This window comes from Poecilia reticulata, linkage group LG14 (assembly GCF_000633615.1).
Source record: "Poecilia reticulata strain Guanapo linkage group LG14, Guppy_female_1.0+MT, whole genome shotgun sequence".
Classification (NCBI taxonomy): Eukaryota; Metazoa; Chordata; class Actinopteri; order Cyprinodontiformes; family Poeciliidae; genus Poecilia; species Poecilia reticulata.
In genome coordinates this window covers 27,672,175-27,691,679 of record NC_024344.1, presented here as the reverse complement: position 1 = coordinate 27,691,679, position 19,505 = coordinate 27,672,175, and the positions used below count along the sequence as shown (strand labels likewise).

Genomic DNA, 19,505 nt, shown 5'->3' with positions numbered 1-19,505 from the left:
GTGAGGGTCTGTAGGCCTGTCCAGGGCCTGTGAGGGTCTGTAGGCCTGTCCAGGGCCTGTGAGGGTCTGTAGGCCTGTCCAGGGCCTGTGAGGGTTGGGAAAAATACTTCAAGGGTCATCTCCCTCAGCACTGGCTGCCCCCAGGTCTGTGTACTGAGCCCACTGCTCTTCACCCTGATGACCCATGACTGCCATGCCAGGTTCAGTAAGAACCATGTCTTAAAATATGCAAATAATACGACAGTGGTGGGTCTCATCTGGCCTACAGAGAGCAGGTGAAACATCTGGACTGGTGTGATACAAACCGTCTAATCCTGAATGTTAAAAGAAATTGTTGATTTCAGGAAAGATCAGCCAAGTCACACACCGCTCCTCATCAATGATGCAAACTGACCAGCAGCATCTCTATGGTTTGGAGCATGCAACACCTCTGACTGACAGCGTATGGAGTGGTGAGGTCAGGGACTGAGCTTCCTTCCATCCTTGACACCGCTCCCAGTCGCTGCCTGTCCAGGGCTCGACCAATCACAAAAGACCTCTTCCACCATCACCATGATTGGTTCTCTCTGCTGCCCTCTGGGAAAAGATTCAGCAGCTTCTAATGCAGAACCAGATTCCACAACAGCTTCATTCCTCATGCCATAAGACTACCAAGATTAAATGTATCTTTTGTTGTATATATTTATATTTATACTTTCATTACTAATTATTGGAGCCTAGCAACAAAATTTCTTTCAAAATGTACATTTTTAAATGTAGAATTGAATGACAAAATCTGTCAGACATGGAAACTGTCATGGAAGAAATTACTTTATCAAGAGTCTGGATGAGAAGAAAAGAAGACATTTATTAAAACCTTGCAAGGTGAGAACAGAAATACAGAGAGAAAGGAGTCGGTCAGTCCGTCAGTCTGCTCTGACCAACAGTGGATCTGGCTTCCTTTTATGGGTTCTGGTCAGAGAAGGGATACTTGATTGGACTAGAGGTGTGAATCAGATTATGATGTACCATCAATTCTGTGGAGCAGAACACAGATGGTCTGATCTTTCATGCAGATAAGTTCTACACTGGGGAAGAAACACTAGACAGTGTCCAGGATCAAGGAGCTTCCCCTGCTGTTATATGATACTGTAGAAGAGTATGTGAGAGCAGCTTGACCAATCTCATAAGACTATGTAGAAATATCAAAAGCAGAAGAGGAGTGAGGAACACATTATAACATTTTCATTACAAAACAAATGGCAACGGCTTGAGCAGCTTGTGAACTCAGGAGAGGAAATAGAGAACAAGCCCTGTGTGAGGGTTGAACTTACAAACTTCAGATTTGGACTGATGAACTGCCAGCTCCACCAAAGCTAATGGGCTTTGAAACGCTGCTACAACAGATCCATGCAAGACAGTGTTAAAGTTATGCCAATTCATTTCTAGCTTGATTTTCAAAAAGATTTCATGTAAAATTGCCCAGGGCTCATGCTGTCTCACATATTACAATGTGTAAAGACAAAACGCACATATAATAAATAAAACTGCAAAATTCATCTGCATTTGTGGAATAGATAGAGGGAATTCTTTATTTAAATTCAGTGTGATAAAAGCTTTGTATTCGCTACACAACATACACTAATAACTATTGTACCACACAACAGCTCTGTGCCTGAGGGTGCAAAAACCACACAATGCTGATATTAGTTCATGAGGACAAGACATTATTAAAACATAAACCTGGCATTTCAGTTCAGTGAACACTTGGTCCTGTGAGCTGGATTTTGGCTGGTTGGCTCGTTACAACCTTTAACTGGCATGAATACAACAAGATCAGAATTCAAAAGAGAAAACGGATAAATAATGCACATTACAGAAACAAAGAAAAGAAAACATGGAGGTAGATACTTGATGAACTCGGAATAACGAAGTCAAAGCCACGCACAGATGCTTGGAGGAAAAAAAGGCATTTCAACAATATTTATAATGAAAATGTATGGGAAAAACAGCTACTGTGATTATTTTAACGGTCAAATTAAGAAGATGCTTTTTGTCTTTTAGATTAAAGATGTTTATCAGGCATGAACTAAACGCTGAAATTACCAACAGGCTGCTGGACAAAAGTTTGATATGAGGCATATAATCTAAACATCATCTGCATAAAAACTAACTTTTAATTCATCACTATTTAGATCAAACAAATGGCAGCAGAGAACAAGCACCAAACACCCAGTTGTAGTCAATATATCTGACTTAGAGGTCGAGATCTTATTCAACTCAATTCTTCGTTTTCTCTAACATTTGCCTTTTTGCAACAATTTGTTTTCTGCAAGTAAAAAATATTACCGTTTGCCTCTAAATGCTTGACACTTTTTGGTGAACCTATTTAATATGTGCTTTGTGTGTGTACTGTGATTCTTGTGATGCTTCACAAAAATAATGGCAAGCAATTAAGCAAGTATTCTACATGCAGATCCAAAAGAAAGGAAGATTTAAAGCAGAGGAAACAAAGAAAGGCAGGACAGTTTCACCATCAATCACAACATGAACACCGAGTTAAGGATGGAATGATTAATGTGTTTTTACTAGGACACAAGCATAAACAGGGAGTGTACTCAGATATAATCATCGATTCCAGACTGCCAAAACAACGGAAAATGCAAATATGTCAACCACAATAATTTCAACTGATTGAAAAATGACTTTTCAAAGTGAAAATGCACCTAACCTTTCAGATGATCGTTTCTCATTTACTATTTTAATTCTCTTGTTCTGGCAGTCGGTTTCAAGCACAGAAAATAAACAGCCACTTTTCAGGAAGGAGGACAGAAGCCATGAGCTCAGTTTTTCAGGATGGAGTCATACATCTGGTAGATGTACTGAGACACTTCAGGGGCCCGACACTTCAGAGAGAGCTGGGGAGAAAAACAGTATCATCATTTCCTCTCATATTTGAAGGTTTTAACATCTATTTTTAGTGGAGGATTCTGTATTTATAGCTTAGTTCATTTGTAAAATAGAAAGGAAGGGGCCAGAACTACAGAAGGAACAAAAAAAAACTAGTTTTAGAATAAATAGTAGTAAAACTTGAAAAGAAACAAATGCAGTGGACCCCCGGAGTTTGTGCTGCGCCACCTGCAAAAATCTAAAATAGGCAAATACTTACGACCCTTTTCTAGAAACACAAATCAGTACATTTGTAGTAGGAATCTACTACGTTTTACAAAAAGAACAACACAGAACTCTCAGACATACGAGTACTTTGCCGCTTCTTTGGTTTATATGCAGCATCGCTAACCAAAAATTAACAAATTACTTTGCAGGAAATACAAATGTAAAACTGATCAGTTCCTAAAAATAAATCTCTGTACGACATGTACATGTATTCTGTACCGTATAATTGGGGTTCCCTGGTTGAATGCGGAGCTCAGCCAGGATCCAAATGCCATTGGTCAACTTGAGCGACTGGTACAGCATGTCCTGGCCTTCCACGTTTCTTTTGGCAATGGTGTAGATGTTGTTATTCTGTAGTTTGCCAGACACTGTGTCTGTGAGACCAGAATCAAAATCAGTCCACATTATGAAACATTTTAACTTATTAAGCTGGAAGTAATAATAAACTAAGGAAATAAACAGATACACAAAAACAAGAGGCTAAAATAACTAAGCAAACCAACATTTTGTCAAAATTCATCTACTGCTACAGGGTCAACTAGCTGTTAGAGGATTTTATTGAATATCTATTAGCAACCTTCAGATCGCAAGGTTCTAAATCTATCTCGTACTGCAAGCCACCATGGGCTTTTATGGCTGTGAGGTAAACAGCACAATTAACAGCCCTTCTATATAAAACAAAAACAAAGACACTGAACAGTTCAGATAAAAAAGAAAGTATCCAAAGGTGAGCATGTGGGTGAAAGAAGAAAAATCAGAAAGTAAGATTTTAGACTTAACACGAGACAGGACCTAAAAATTGCATTATATGACAAATGAAGAATTAAGAACAGTAACTGAGCAGAATTTCTTCAAAATTCAGGATCAGTAAAATCACAGAAGAATTCAAACTTTAAATTTGCTGTTAATGCAAGTCTTAGAGATTCACAGAGAAATCAGTTATTGATTACACTCGGTAGAGTTTCAAGTTGATCGGCCCTGACCAGCGACCAGATCTTTTACTAATCCCTAAACGCGTCGCAGCCTTCTGTCCCTGCGAAGGCCAGCATGACTGACTGAGAACATCTTCCAGTTGTGGAGAGGCCAGTTGGCAAAACATTTTTTTGATTCTAGTGAACTGAGCCATAGAAACATCTAAAACATGAACCTCGACAGACATCACTGTTCTTGAGAAAATGCAGAGACTCAAGTTTGCCGGTATTAATGCTAACCACGCTAATGACCAACACATAGCTGTGCTTCCATTCTAAATGTGCGCAAAACTGCTGATATTCCACTAACGCAGAAAAAACACAATTTTGCAATTGTGGTGTTTCCTACAAATAAGAAACGCAATTAAAATCACATCAATAAGTTTGTTCACAAGATGTCATCAAAGGATATACGGTGCCATCACCTCCATCCACTTCACATCGTCTTCTTTGTCTTTTTCTTCAGGAGTAACATCTGGTTACTCCTGACTTGTGTGATGCGAAAGACCAGTTTCCATTGCACTAGTTTCAAATACACCATTTTTAAAAGAGTTGAAAAACCACCTTATCCTAGAGCAAAAACGTTTTACCAACAAACATTCTTTCAAAATCGGTATGTTTTCATTAAGAAAATTTGCGCAATTCCAATTTGCAAAATTTTAAGGTAAATGGAAATGTAACTTAAGATGATCAAGACATCTTTAGCTAATTTTGCTCAAAACCCTGAAACATCCAAGTCGGCATAAGCTGAACTAGTGATTGAAATCAGCTACAAAACTCTGTTCAGTGCATCTTTGATAAAGGGCCTCCAGTACAAAACTCAAAATGTGCAAAGACCTAAAATGCAAACAAAACATGGATGGCGGTGCCTACCAGCATTAAGGTGACAATCTTTGATCTGGTACTGGAGTTCATTCTCATTGGGAATGTCCTTCCAGGTAGCCAGAAACACCTGTCGCTCTGAAAACAATAAGACACAGTCATCAATATAGATCTTGATTACTTTATAAGATGATCCAACATTTGTAAGGAAGATGTAGGTTTTCTTACCATTTTAGGCAAGGCGTACACATGAGTTAATTATTACTTTTAAATTAGATAAGATTGACATTTCTGGCTATCTTTAAGCATCTCTTGAAATTATAAAATTTGATTATACTGTGCTTCAATTTCTGGATCTCAGAGATGATTTCAGTCCACACTCTATAGAACATGTATATATTTTTACTTCTTTGTTAATTTAGTATTTTCAACAAGTATGATTAAAGATGTATTGCTGTCTATTGCACTGCATCAGCAAATTGGATAAAATCATACCCATTTTTCCATCTTCAACAAAGAATATATTCAGAGGGATCAGGACGCTGAAGTAGAACACGTCAATGTTGTTCTTTACGGCCACCTGTGGAGAAAGAGCATTAGACAACAATTTTGGAGACTAGAGAGCACAACTGTGTAATAAATACGCATCTTCAAACATAAAATTAAAAATAAGAAGTTACATTTTCCTGTTTTCTGTCCAGCACATCACTTTATGAGTGAAGTTCAGCTTGCTAAACGAATAACTCTTATATAATAAAAGTTATCCTTAGATTCAAAAACTACTGTTTCACAATCTAAATCACCTGTGAAACTCAAGGACAAAATCCAGCTCGCCATAAGCTTTTTATATTATCATCTAGTCCAGTGATCCCCAACCCCAGGGCCGCGGACCGGTACCGGTCCGTGGACCAATTGGTACCAGGCCACGCAGGAAATAATTAAATATTTCCGTTTTATGTATTATTCAGGGCTTAAAGTAAAAAAAAAAATCCTGAGCCTGAAACTTATAGTTATGATAGAAATTTACTATAGCGTTGCTATTGCCACAGTTTAATAAAAAGTGTCTTTGAATAGTGCAACAATTGCTTCTAACAATACAATTAACAAGCTAAACACTCAAACTTAAATAAGACTTTAGTACATTTCAACTCAAAACAAAATGTAAAATGTCTGTGCCGTAAAGGTTTGACTTACAGGCAAAAATCCCTCAATATTAAATACGAGTCCTTTCAGTCAATGTTTTAGCAAGTAATTTAGAACATGCAACATTACCAACTAAATCAGTTTCTCAACCTTTTTCAGCCCAGCGCCCCCCCAGCCTTTATCCAGGTCCCTCATCGCCCCCCACCAAAGAATTTGTAGGCTACTTTGCACTGACTATTATTTGATTAATAATATTACCATCACTATTGTAGATGTTTTGATTTTTATGCTTGTTTCTGTATTTATCATCAAAAATAATTTCCCAGAGAACAAAGAAGTCATGGGAATAGAAATTATTTTCACAGGCGTTTAAGAAAAATGCAATGAACATTCAAGTTAAAATTTTTATGCCTAACAGCAGCCAGTCAGAGTGGAAAAATATTCTTGTTCTGTGTCATTTTCTAGTTGTTAAATATTCCACAAAATGACCAGATAAAAGATGTTCAACATGCCAGTTTAAACTTTGAACTATTTGCAAAACGACTGAGCTCTGCAACATTAAAACATGGATAGAACTGTAACTACATTAATCATAACTCTTCTTCTCTTCAGTGTTTGTCAGTTTCTTTATATAGACCTGTCTATTGATTATAGATTAATAGTTTTACTGGACAGAAATTACAAAGAACAAATCTGGTTCTTAATCAAATCCTAATGAGTCAAATTGAAAGTGTCATGGAGTCATCAGCCTCATGACATTAACACTGACATGAAAAATAATATTGAAGAAATAAATATATCAAATCTAATTAAAAGCATAAATAAGTGATCAGTTCTTTACTGTTATGGTCTGTAAGATATATTTATTCTCAGTACTAGATGTGGTCTAAACAAACCCATGGCACTTCAACAATATTATTTTACCTTTTATCTGGAAATAGTGTCTGTTTATTCTTGCCATACAGTCTCTGTATTAATTATTGCTCTAAAGGTCTTGCCATACCAGTTTATTCCTCTGTATTTACTTTAGTTTCTTAGTTTATTCTTGCATTTTGTTCTTCATTCATTTCCATTTAGTTTCCTTTGATTAGTATTATCCTCTCTTGGTTTATTGCTATGTCCACTTTAGTTTCTGTCCTGTTGCTACATTTATTTGATTGTTTATTGACCATCAGTAATCTTCACTCATCACCTGCTGCGCCGCCTAATCGTCATGTGTTTCACATCATGTGTTGATTTTTCACTGTTCGGCATCAGATTCTGTTTTTATGCCATAATTCACATCTAGTTCGTCGCTCCGTTTCATGTCCCGCTTCTCCTATTTCATAGTTTTGCGCAATGTGCGCCTCGGTTTTTTTTTGTGTTTGTTTTTTTACCCCGTAGGGCGGTCGGGAAGCGTATCGATGGGGAAAAGGCAGACGGACATAAACCTTTTAAAACAACGGAAACAATTTCGGTATTCTGATTATTGAAATGTAAAAGTGCTGTGTTGTTCTATCACCCCCGTTTCATAYCGGACCACTTACAGCACCGTGTTAACGCTATAAAATGAACGCTACAAAATAGTTTTAGCAAGGTGCTCAAAGTCTAAACTGGTATAGTTGTGATTGTAAGGTGTAAAGTTTACCTTCGACCAAACGCCCCCCAAAGGAATCCCGGCGCCCCGCTTTTGTAAAAATGTCCGCCAACTTCCCGTCTTGTCCTCTTTCCTCTAGCCAGGCCCAGTGCCACTTGTTTTTAATTCCTTTCTCAAGTAAACGTGTTTCATTACCAGGTCAGACAAACTCCATCTTTTTTCATATCGCATTTGATTTAACCGCAGATCCGAACGCATGCGCTTCTTTTCTACAAACCGTTTTACAGTCATTGGTCAAGAACACGGGAGCTAGAATTCTGATTGGCAGACATCTTTGTAGACGGAGCTCTTTAAGCCCGGAGACTACAGTTTGGTTGAGGCGGACAGTTTGGTAAAAAGCCGGAAATTCGGCCCCCGGCCGGAGCTCTTTAAGCCCTGATTATTTGAGTCTCGAGGATCTTTTATTTTCAAAATCCTTTAACCGGATTCTCTCTGTTACTTGCGCGCCAACATTGAGCCCACAAGCAGCAAAATGAGTAAGAAACAGATCAGATGTCTTTGGAAAGTTTCTTTGCAAAGGGGAAAAGGCCCAGARAAGAGACAGGAGAATGGATTTATCCTGGACCGGTAGGTGAGTCCCACATTACAAGCCGCTCTGCGTAACATGCAGCGACCGGCTGCTAATGAGGCAATGAGGCTTCAAGACATTGAAATAAGTACAGCAACTGTGGAAAGATATTCATCCCGATGTATTCTATCCGGGAGCTTAAACTTAAAAAGGGAATAACTTTCCATCTATGTCAAATATTTTATGTTTTATTGAGAATTTTTGTACTCATGTTTTGTCAGTGCTGTGATCATGTCAAAGCAGCAACTTATATTAAAAAAGTATTTTAATGTTCCTCTGGATGCTGCCCGCTTCCATGGAAATTGCTCTTATAAACATGTCACAATACCCTCACTGTGTATCCCTCTGAAAAATGAACCTATTTAAATAAAGAAATCCCTCCATGGGTGATACCAAGATTGAGAGCGTTCATTTTATAGAGTTAACAAGGTGCTGTAAGTGGTCTGGTATGAAACTGTAGCACCACAGCACTTTTGAATTTTAATGATCACAATACCGGAGCTAAAAGGTTTACGTCAGTCTGCTTTTCTCCATCGATACGCGCTTCCCGACCGCTCCTCGCCTTATGACGGAAAAAAAAAGAAGAAAAAAGACAATGCACACGTTGCGCAAAACTCTGAAACAGGAGAACCGTGTTTCAGAGGGTTCTACTAATCTATAAATCAATAGACAGGTCTATATAAGATATAATTCATGTTTCTGTCTCATATTTGTACGACATTAAAATGATCTGGAACTTTTGTTTTTCCACTGAAAGCTCTGGTTTGCACAGTAAGTGCCATGTGGGTGAAATTTTATGGATGATACTCTGATGAGAAACATTGGAGACAAGAAAAGTTATGATTGACATAGTTGGAGTTCTGTTCACGTTTTAATGTTGCAGAGCTCAGTCTTTTTGCAAATAGTTCTAAGTTTAAACTGGCATGTTGTTCATCTTTTATCTGGTCATTTTGTGTAATATTTAACAACTAGAAAATGGCAAAAAATAAGAATATTTTTCTACTCTGATTGGCTGCTGTTAGGCCTACCAATTTTAAGTTAAATATCTATTGCATTTTTCTTAGACACCTGTGAAAATAATTTCTATTCGCCTTGCTTTTTTATTCTCTGGGAAATTATTTTTGACGATAACTCCAGAAGCAACCATAAAAATCAAAACATCAACAGTGATAGTAATATTATTAATTAAATAATATTCAGTGCAAAGTAGCTAGAATTTCTATGATGGGGGCCGTGAGGGACCTGGATAATGGATAGGGGGGCGCTGGCCCAAAAAAGGTTGAGAAACACTGGGTTAAACTGTAGACGTCATGTTAACATCACCAGGTCCCTCCAGTTTGTCGCAATTCTGTGACCGTGGAAATATTTTGCAAAAATCAACAAACCCTGCATATTTTCATGCTAATGCATATAAGTAAGTTTATTACAAATCTTCCCCAAAAATTGTCAAAAACATTAGGTTAACGTGACTGCTAACTTCCACCAGCAGGTGGCACTATTTCTTACTTTTACAACACTGCCTTAGCCTCACTTGTCAAGTTACAGTGTGTAATAGACATGGTGAGGAAGAAAAAAAAAGAAGAGTCACAATTAACATTATACATAAGCATAAATTTTGCAAAATTGCCTTCAAATATTTCTAAGTTAGCACCACGAAATCTGTGATTTTGATAGAAAAAAAAAATCACAAAAGCAATTGTATAACCCTGGTGGGACTGAAGCTGTGAAATGATTAATATTTTTATTTTACCAATCAATCACTTTATTTTGGTAAATTGTCCACATTAAACACAGGAAAGAACAAAAAAAAACAACAACAATAAAGAAGCCCATAATATACCATAAAAGGAGTTGGCTGAAGCCAAGCTTATTCTTGCCTACCCTATTTTATACCAAACAACCTACCAACATATCTTCACAATACATATATAAATCTACATAACAGCGTAAGTTGTTATTTTACATATTAGAGCTCTTTTAAAGCTCACCAAGAAAGGACATAATTTAAAACCATCATTCAATTCATTCCAGTTTCACACCAATAACTGAAACACATCTAGACTTTTTCTGGCTTTTCTCTTTTGCACATTCAAAGATTTAAAAAAAACTCGAAAATTATATTTATTCTCTCTCAATTTAAATAATTTCTGAATACCAGAAGAAAGACTTTTGTTCAATGCTTTATACATTATTTCCAGTATTTTTACATAAACAATATCTTTAAATTTTAATGCTTTACTTTGAATAAAGAGTTTATCAGTTGGTTTATGGTATCCCACCTTATTAATAAGCCTTATAGCTTTTGTTTTTTGCATTTTAACTAATTTATCAATATTTGTTTTAGTTGCATTTCCCCAGATTTCTGAACAATAAGACAAAAAAGGCAAAACCAAAGAGGAATATATAATATGCAAGTCTTTAACATTTACTAAATCTTTTATTTTAAACAATATTCCAATAGTATTTGCAACTTTATTTCTAATATATTCTATGTGAGGCTTCCAACTAAGTTTATTGTCTATAATAATTCCTAAAAATTTGGTCTCAAACTCTTTCAATTTCAACTCCCTTTCTGCATAACGTTACATTATTATGGATCCGATTACTAGAGAATACCATAGATTTAGTTTTTCCTTCATTTAATGACAACTTATTATCAAACCATGTTTTCAACTCAGTTAATTCTTTTTCTACTGTTTTTATTATTTCATCCATATTTTCTCCAGAAAAAAATTTATTTGTATCATCAGCAAACATTATAAACGTCAAAATATTGGATATTGCAAAAATATCATTTAAGTATAAATAATTTAGGTCCTAGTATTGAGCCTTGAGGAAAACCACATTTAACTACTTCAGTCTGTGACTTTGTGTTATTAATTTGTATATATTGTAATCTGTTACTCAAGTAACTCTTTAACCACTGGTATGTTAAACCCCCGTAGGCCATACAGTTCACATTTGAACTGTATGGCCTATTTCTAAGAACTAATAATCAAATACTTATTAGTATTTCAGCAGTTTGTTAGTGGGTTCTATCAATACATTTTGGCACCACCAGCCCATGAGAACATTCACTATCCTGATAAGGTCCAAAATGAAAATGAGTTTGACATCCCTGATCTAAATGATGATCAACCAAAAGTCACTTGATAGTGATCAAGCAGCATTTGTGAGGACATGCTCCTGTACCTGCAGATTATTGAGCGGATCCATTTTCATAACAGGCCCAATGGTGTTAACAGGCAGGGAGACCTCGATACTCTGATTGGGCATCAGTGGAGTGTGAATGGGCAGAGGACTAGTGGGAATCACACCAAAACTGCAACGAGAATAGAAATCTAAACCTGGTGCTACTCAGCTGCAACTTTCCCACAAACATTTGTGAATTAGTGCCTGAAAATTCCTCTCCTCCAGTTCACAAACCTGTTTTTGTTGAACTGGACGGCAAAGTCATTCATGTGCTGCAGTGCCTTGTTGGTGAACAGCATGTCCATGTACATGTGGCCCTGGCGGCGGGAGAATGTTCCAGAGATTTCTAGTCCCTTAGCTTTTACTGCAGGAAGCCACACCTGGTAAAAAGCAGTTTTTGGTTTAAAGATTTTTTTGGCACTAGTGACATTTATTTAATGGCAATTCGACAGGAAATAGGGTGGGGAGAGAAGAGAGAAGGGGAAGACATGCAGGAAAAAGACTGTATAGAGGAATATAGCATTAGCACATGGTGCACCCTCTCTACCAACTGAGCTGTGTAAAACTGCGTCTTTCGTTTATCCTTCGCTGAATAGACAGATTCAAAAAGTCTGATGTTTCTACAGTTTTTACTCCAGAAAAATTATCATTTTAGGGCTTTATATTTTACCCATTTTATTAATCTTTACTAGATTTGGAAGACTCCATGACTTACTCCAACAAAAATCCAGCAGCATTCAAGTATGATTAATATCAAATCAGTAGAAATGAAAGTGGGTTAGGGCTGGAAAATAAATCAATTCTATTCATATCACTGATGTATATCATGCTAGGCACGTGATCAGTATCAATAGATAATATGTCTGATAGAATATTCAATATATAGAATATTCACAGAACCCTGATCCAGAACTGGAAAGCATTGTGGAGGATGTAGATAGAGGAAAGACTTAAGCAGCTGAAACTCTCACGACCGACTAAGCTAGGTTAGTGACATCAACTAACTCACTCACTATTTGGTTACCGAGCAACAAATGTTGAGTAACTTCAGCAGCAGCAGTTTAAGGTTTCCTCATAACTGCTTAGAAATAAACTACGCCTGGAGTAGGAACTGTGGATAAAACAGGAAAGGTCACGCCACCAGTTTGGCAGTATTTGAGATATTCAAAACAAAAAACTACTCAATATATCAATATCAATTCATGCGAAATACAGTGGTGTGAAAAAGTGATTGCCCCCCTGTTAAAATATACTATAACTGTGGTTTTTAACACCCGAGTTCAATTTCTCTAGCCACACCCAGGCAATCACTTTTTCACACAGGGCCATGATGGTTTGGATTTTTTTTCTCCTTTAATAATAAACACCTTCATTTACAAATTGCATTTTGTGTTTACTTGTGTTGTCCTTGACTGTTGTTTAAATTGGTTTGATGTTCCGAAACACTTAAGTGTGACAAACATGCAAAAAAACAGGAAATAAGGAAGGGGGCAAACACTTTTTCACACCACTGTACTTGTATCATGATACGTTTTTCAACCATATTGTCCAGACCAACAGTGTCAATCACCCTCTGGTAAGCGTTGCTCACACCCTCCACCTTGCTCTTTTCTGTGCAACTGCTCATTCTCCACAGCACAGACAGTTAGCATGGCCACTGATGACAGCGGTTACACAGTTTTCCTGTTATGATAAATTGTTTCTCTGCCATAAGCACATTGTGCAACACATATGTGATCATGATGACAGTGCTGAGATCCTTCTCCTAGCTCTGACTGGTTGTTTCTGACTGAGTGATGTTTTCCTCCAAGTGGCAGTAGAATCACAGGGATGAGGCAGAGGAGCTTGATTTTTTTCATATTATGCGTCTTGTGTTATACTGTCCAAACAGTGAGTTTTTTAAAAAAATATGTAAAAAACATATTTTTACTAAATTTACATACCGCAGCTTTAAGTACAAAACCAAATTCAATCCAAAACATTCACTGATTTCTAAAGAAATGAAACCAACCATGTAATATAACATTAACAAAATAAATCTAGCTAGAAAACATTTTTCAAATCCTTTTAGCATGAATAATCTTGGTTTAATTTGACACTATATCGTTACTTGGATCTTTGCATGTGTGATAAAGTTGTGTGTACTCACTGCTTTTGCGGCTACGAAGCCTCCGGTGGTGATGGCCATGCCTGTGGAAAGCTCAAACAGGTCATTGAGGCCACTGCTGACTGCTGGAGGAGCAGGAGTTGGTGACGGAGCAAAAGTACTGGGGACGGATGACGGAATGAAGTTTTGTCCCACCTGAAGGAGTTCCGAGACAATAGCACAAACACTGAAAACACACTGTTCTAGTTAAAACCATCTGAGTAAGCTTCCTATGCAGTTTCACCAAAAATATGCCAAAAGCCCAAGAAGAAAACATAAATAAATCACACAAAGAATGTTAGATGTTAGGTCACTGGCAAAAGAAAGCATGATTATATGGAAATAATATTTGAACACTCAGCCAAAGCAAAAATAAAAGCAGACCTAAATTGTGAGAAAAACCTTTTACCTGCATCTTAATATTTTAGCCCATGAATCATAAAACATTTACTTCAAATTATTATATAACACAAAGTCCATAACCCAACTCAATTTAGCATTAATGAAGATTTTTCATAAACTGATTTAATACTAGTAAACAATAGCATTAGATCTACTGTATAAAATATAAAAATACAAACCCACTGGGATCATAAGACTGAAATAAAAGTCATAAATTTTGTTTTAAAATAGGCCAAAAATGATTCAAAACAAGACATTTTCAAGCTGTGCACGCAGGTGTGAAGCAATAAAAGCGTGAAGAGTGCAGTGAGAGTTGAGTTCAAGAAGCATGCAGCATGCAGCAAGATGGCCGAACAGAAGGGCTTAACTTACTGCTGGACTTCCCCCAACACCTCCGCCCAGGTCTCCCCCAAGCTAAGGGAGAGAAGAGGAGACGCCCCCAAAGACAGCATCCAAACATTAGAGAAAGACCAAACACAAAGAGAAACAGACCTTCTTAGCAACTGCAAGCCATCAAGAGGAGCCCCTCACTGTCTGGGAAAGTACCTCAATAATAAATCTGCAAGACAGTGGGGTATATGCCACGAAAGGTGGTGACGTATTTCCGTTTGAATTTATGCCACATAGATTGGTTCCGGGTCCTGCTTGCTCCTWTTGTTTTTACCCAAAGCTGCAAGATCTGTACCATGAAAAAGACGCAAAACTTAAAATATCTGTGAGCTACTGGTACAACGATCCAGTTTTGTGGTGTGTCGTTGTGTCCAGTAAATAGCCGGTACCATCCAGTGCTTAGTTTTTTTCATTTTCCTGCTGATATCAAGGCAACAGCAGACTGTAGCCAAAACTTAGCCACTACAGCTAACACACGGTTTGTAGCTGCCTGCTAATTCAAAGCTTGAGGATATTGAAGATCCAGCGTCAGAAACGGGAAGACGGAGGTTAAAAGGAATCTGTACGAGCTTCGTTCACTGGAATAATTTGTTGGAGGAAAATAATGCAGGAGGAAATCCACTGCAACGGGAACAGGCTGAGAACAGAGGCAGCGATTCGGCACAAGGTGAGTCAATACGTGTGTTGATGTGTTTGTGTTATACGAGTATGAAATTATTTTTAGGCAACTCCTTAGCTTTTTTTATGTGACAATTATATAAAATACATTTAACATGCAATCCAAGCGACACCGAGCAGGTAATTTAAGAACAACCGAGGGCAGCAACACAACGTAATTTCTTTTTTTCCCTTCTGAGATTCTGCTTAGAAAATGAGGTTATGAAGTTCATCCTCCCGCTGCTTTTTGTTTTTAAAATGGTAAATTTAGGTTTGCCTCGACTTTTATAAACTAATGCCTCTAATATGCATAATTTTTTGTATTACTGTTGGTACAGATATTAGGCTTTGCCTGCTAGTAGTTTAAATTAATTTCAGCTGCACACTTTCAAGAGTATTCAGATTTTAACATGCATTTTCTAAGTAGTATTTTAGTTCACTTTTACTCAGTAACTTCAGTGTTGTTGCACCTCTGAAACTTTTTTTTTTCAGTTTTTTTGTGATACCAGAACTATTTCACTTACACATTTAATTTCCTGAGATAATGTCAGTTTATTTTCAAGCAAAACTCTCAAAAAGAGCTGAGGATTTATTATTAGTTTTGATTACGTTGTGCAGCTAAATATGGACACTTATTAGTTTTTTTCTTTTTAATTTTTCAAGTTTGCATCGTAACACCTCGTGATGTTTCTGAGCCTTGATTGAGCCTCTGTGCCGATTACCTTTCCACTGGATCCAAGCACCTGGACCAGCTGACCGGTACAGCGTCCATCAGTCCACGGTCTGCCGGATCATCACAACGTGGACTAACTTTTTATTTACAGTACTTGGTTAAACTATGATCTTGAAACCGGAGCACCAGATATGTAAAACTCTACCTGCAGACTTTGTTGGCTACCCTGACCCTGCAGTCATCCTGGACGGGGCCGAGCCGGACTTCCTCTCCTCCAGAGAGACGAGTTTTCATCACCAGTAAAGGCAAAACAAGTCTGATGTCTGATTATCTGCTAGGAAGTATATTATATATTCACTGTTCATTTTGCTATCCTGTTTGTTCCTACAATAAAATTGAATCATTTTTTCCCCTTTTCTCTGTGTTTACATTACATCAAGTATTAGCATGTAGATCAGGAATTCAGGTGAGATGTTAAAATGCAACACATTTAGGTTATACCAGCAAAGAAATGTGAATATTAAGTAATATGTAGTTAGTCATATAATTTAATATGCTGAATAAGGCTGGATGATGCAAGATTTTTTTTCATACCAGATTTAATTTTAATAATTTCCTCTCATCCTCAATTTCTATAATAAAATCACAGAAAATACTTTCAAAAAATGCCTTTATTTCCATCATCTGTTCTGTGAGTTGTATAAGGGAGCATTACAGTCAGGATACAAGAACTTTTAATTGCAAGAATGCAGTCATCGTTACAGCAGAATAAAGATGCAATTTTATAACAATGTTTTAAAATTACAAGAAGTTGTTTTAATGAGAAATAAAGATTCAGATCTGATGTAACCAGCTCAGTCCATGTGGTTCTGACATTTGTCAGTAATCAAGATGTACATTTCCACCTCACCTGGCCAGGTAAGCATTAAGGTAAAAAAAAAAAAACTGTATAAACAAATACTGTATATAAAACGGAAAAAGAGCAACTGATAGAAATACTTTCTATATAAAGAAAAGCAAAAACGTTAATAGCAGGAGAAAAGTTGTTGGCAACATTAGCTCAGCTGATCTCTCCCTCCAGGAAGCCATCAAACAGAACTGTCCAACTCCAACTATAATAAAGATTTTTTTAAAAAGAAAACGGAAAGTTAAAATAATAATCACAATTTAATAATTCAGATCTAATGTGTTCTGGAATCTATTGACATTTTACAAATTTCACAAATCAATTAGAAGATTTCACAAATGTTTTATTTATTCTGCTGTTAGTACAGAATAATCTAGTTACGTTTGAAATGTCTAGGTGTAGTTTTTAAAGTACAACACATTAAAAAAGCTCAAGATAGTGAAAAATTAAGTGTAATCGCCCTTTAGCTATTTTCCAAATTAGATGCTACATTCGGAAGCTAACTTTAGCTTCGACTGACAGCTTGGGCACAATATAGACAGATCTATATATGTTTATATCTATATCTTTATCTATCTATACAGCATAGATATGTAGATTGCACAATGCACAGATAATCAAAACACTTAACATTTGTAACTTTGTAAGCTTGTGCCTGTTAGCTACGTCAGACATATGAGACATTATGATGAATACAAACGATTTATTAACTTACCTTCAAAGTTATTGTGAAGTTTTGACACATCCAGCTTAAATCCTTTGTTGTTGTCGGAGCGTTTCAGGACGTCTGAATAATTCTATAAGCATCATTAATAGTCCTGCAGGACTGAGGAGCCACTGTTAACATCCTGTTGCCTGTTAACATACTGTTGCCTGTGCACCGGAACCATTCTATGTGGCATAAAAATGCGGAAGTGCTAAAACGGAAGTCCGTGGCATGTACCCCATTACCAAGACCTCTAGACATTCTGAGATGTTAAATGTAAAATTGAGAGTAAAAATAGCCTTTATTTATGGACCAATGTCACTCTTGTATTTAAAAAAAATTTTATAATTAAAAAATATATATTCTATAAAATTCAAAAAGTAAAACTAAAAGATTCATTATGAGCAGAGTAATATTACAATTTCTGATGATTAGAGCTTAGAGCTAACAAAAACAGCAAATATAGCTTCTCAGATCCGTAGGCCATCTTGGACATGTAGCTCAACTACTTCCTACAAGTGGTTAATATGCCTGGATCAATAACTCTGAACAGCCATTTTCCTTAGCAATAAGATTTTTGTGGCTTAACCTTGTTGTGGATGTTGTAGACCAGGGGTGGGCAACTCCAGGCCTGGAGGGTCTCCTGCAACTTTTAGATGCGTCTCAACTTCAACGCACCCGAGTCAAATCATGAGGTCGTTAGCAGAACCTGACTGCACTGAGGAGGAGATTCAGCTGTTGGATTCAAGTGTGTTGGACCAGGGAGACATTAAGAGCTGCAGGACACTGGCCCTCCAGGACCAGGACTGCCCACCGCTGGTCTAAAGTAATGGTTTGAAAATTTTCAGTGAAACACAACTGGTGTTTTTATTAGCTGTAGCAATGTTAACATTAATAAACCCTTGAATCATTAATCTGCGAGAAATGAATCCATAATACCTTACACTTTCTGTATTATATAACTTAAACTTTTCAGTGAAATTGTACTTTACTGAAATGGATAGATTTACTGAAATCCATCCAGTTTTACAACTGGACCCCAACATGAACAAATAAACTTCATAAAAGTGTAACACCAAAAAGGCAGTTTTTATGTTCAACAGTAAAATCAAAGTGGTACGTTGCAGCCATGCAGGTGGTGGAAAAGTAACTTATTTGTGCGACTGAGCTCACCAAACTGTCAAGGCCTCCACCCAGAAGGTCCACTGCACCCATCTGCATGGAGGAGACTTGGGGAACATTGACAGGAGGGCCCAGGTCAAGGTTTAGCAGGTCACCCAGAAGGTCACCCTGGCTGGGAATCACATGTGGCTGGTCCATGGCGGCAGGTGGACCACTGCTCACAGGGCTCTCGCCTGTATCAATACTGATCAGGAGGAAGTGGAGAAGTGGTTAGAGATGGTACATTTAAACTTCTTTCATTCAAAATATCAGTGAAGTCTCTGACTCAAGGCTGAATATACAGAACAGTTTAAGCAGGTTTCACCAACTAAAAATTAAGACTTAAGACCTTTTTAAGACCATCAAGAATAAAATGTTCACACATAACAACAGATGTCACAAAGAATTTCAGGGGACCAAAACTGAACTTTCTGGGATATTTTTGTGGCTCATGGCAGCAACTGTGTGCTTCTCACATCATGAAAACGGCATATGGCTTTCTAGTTATCTAGCTACCTAGAGAGCCATATGCTAACTGGTAATGAGCCATATGTTAGGTGCTAATGACTTGTTTGTTTTCTTGCCAGCTAGTTAGCAAGCAAACTAGATAGCAAGAACGTATTAGCAGCTTGTTAGCAGTAACCTTAACCAAACTGAATCAAAGAACGCAGTGAGTGAAGATGTCTGTGCACCACTACAGCTTTTGTCTGATTAAAAAGTGTCATAAAACCTGCATAGAGTATATAAGATTAAATAGTAGAGATGTGCCGATCGATCAGCCACCGATCATAATCGGCCGATTTCCGTGAAAAAGTGCATGATTGGCGATCATTGTCTCTTGTTGCCGATACCGATCACCTGCATCTCATTTCTCAGCCTGCCTGTGCAGCTGGTCTCCTCTTTCCTTCACTCTGCACAAAACGCGCAGCAACAAATCCTAAGCGATGTGGAACTATAACGCACTGAGTGAATGGG

At 37.3% G+C, this 19,505-nt stretch overlaps 1 protein-coding gene across 3 annotated transcripts in view; it reads right to left on the bottom strand.

Moving 5' to 3' along the window:
• Nucleotides 1-827: 827 nt before the first annotated feature.
• ap2b1 (adaptor related protein complex 2 subunit beta 1) overlaps nt 828-19,505 on the bottom strand; it is a 33,658-nt gene continuing 14,980 nt past the window's right edge. Inside the window, exons 14-22 of one of the 3 annotated variants that reach the window (XM_008428683.2) lie at nt 18,543-18,735; nt 14,409-14,450; nt 13,638-13,790; nt 11,723-11,868; nt 11,489-11,618; nt 5,445-5,529; nt 5,001-5,087; nt 3,376-3,530; nt 828-2,897 (exon numbers count right to left, since the gene is read on the bottom strand). In XM_008428683.2, coding sequence (XP_008426905.1) covers nt 2,823-2,897; nt 3,376-3,530; nt 5,001-5,087; nt 5,445-5,529; nt 11,489-11,618; nt 11,723-11,868; nt 13,638-13,790; nt 14,409-14,450; nt 18,543-18,735 — 1,066 coding nt within the window. In that variant the 3' untranslated portion in view covers nt 828-2,822. The other 2 variants (XM_008428684.2, XM_008428685.1) reach the window with 2 other exon arrangements.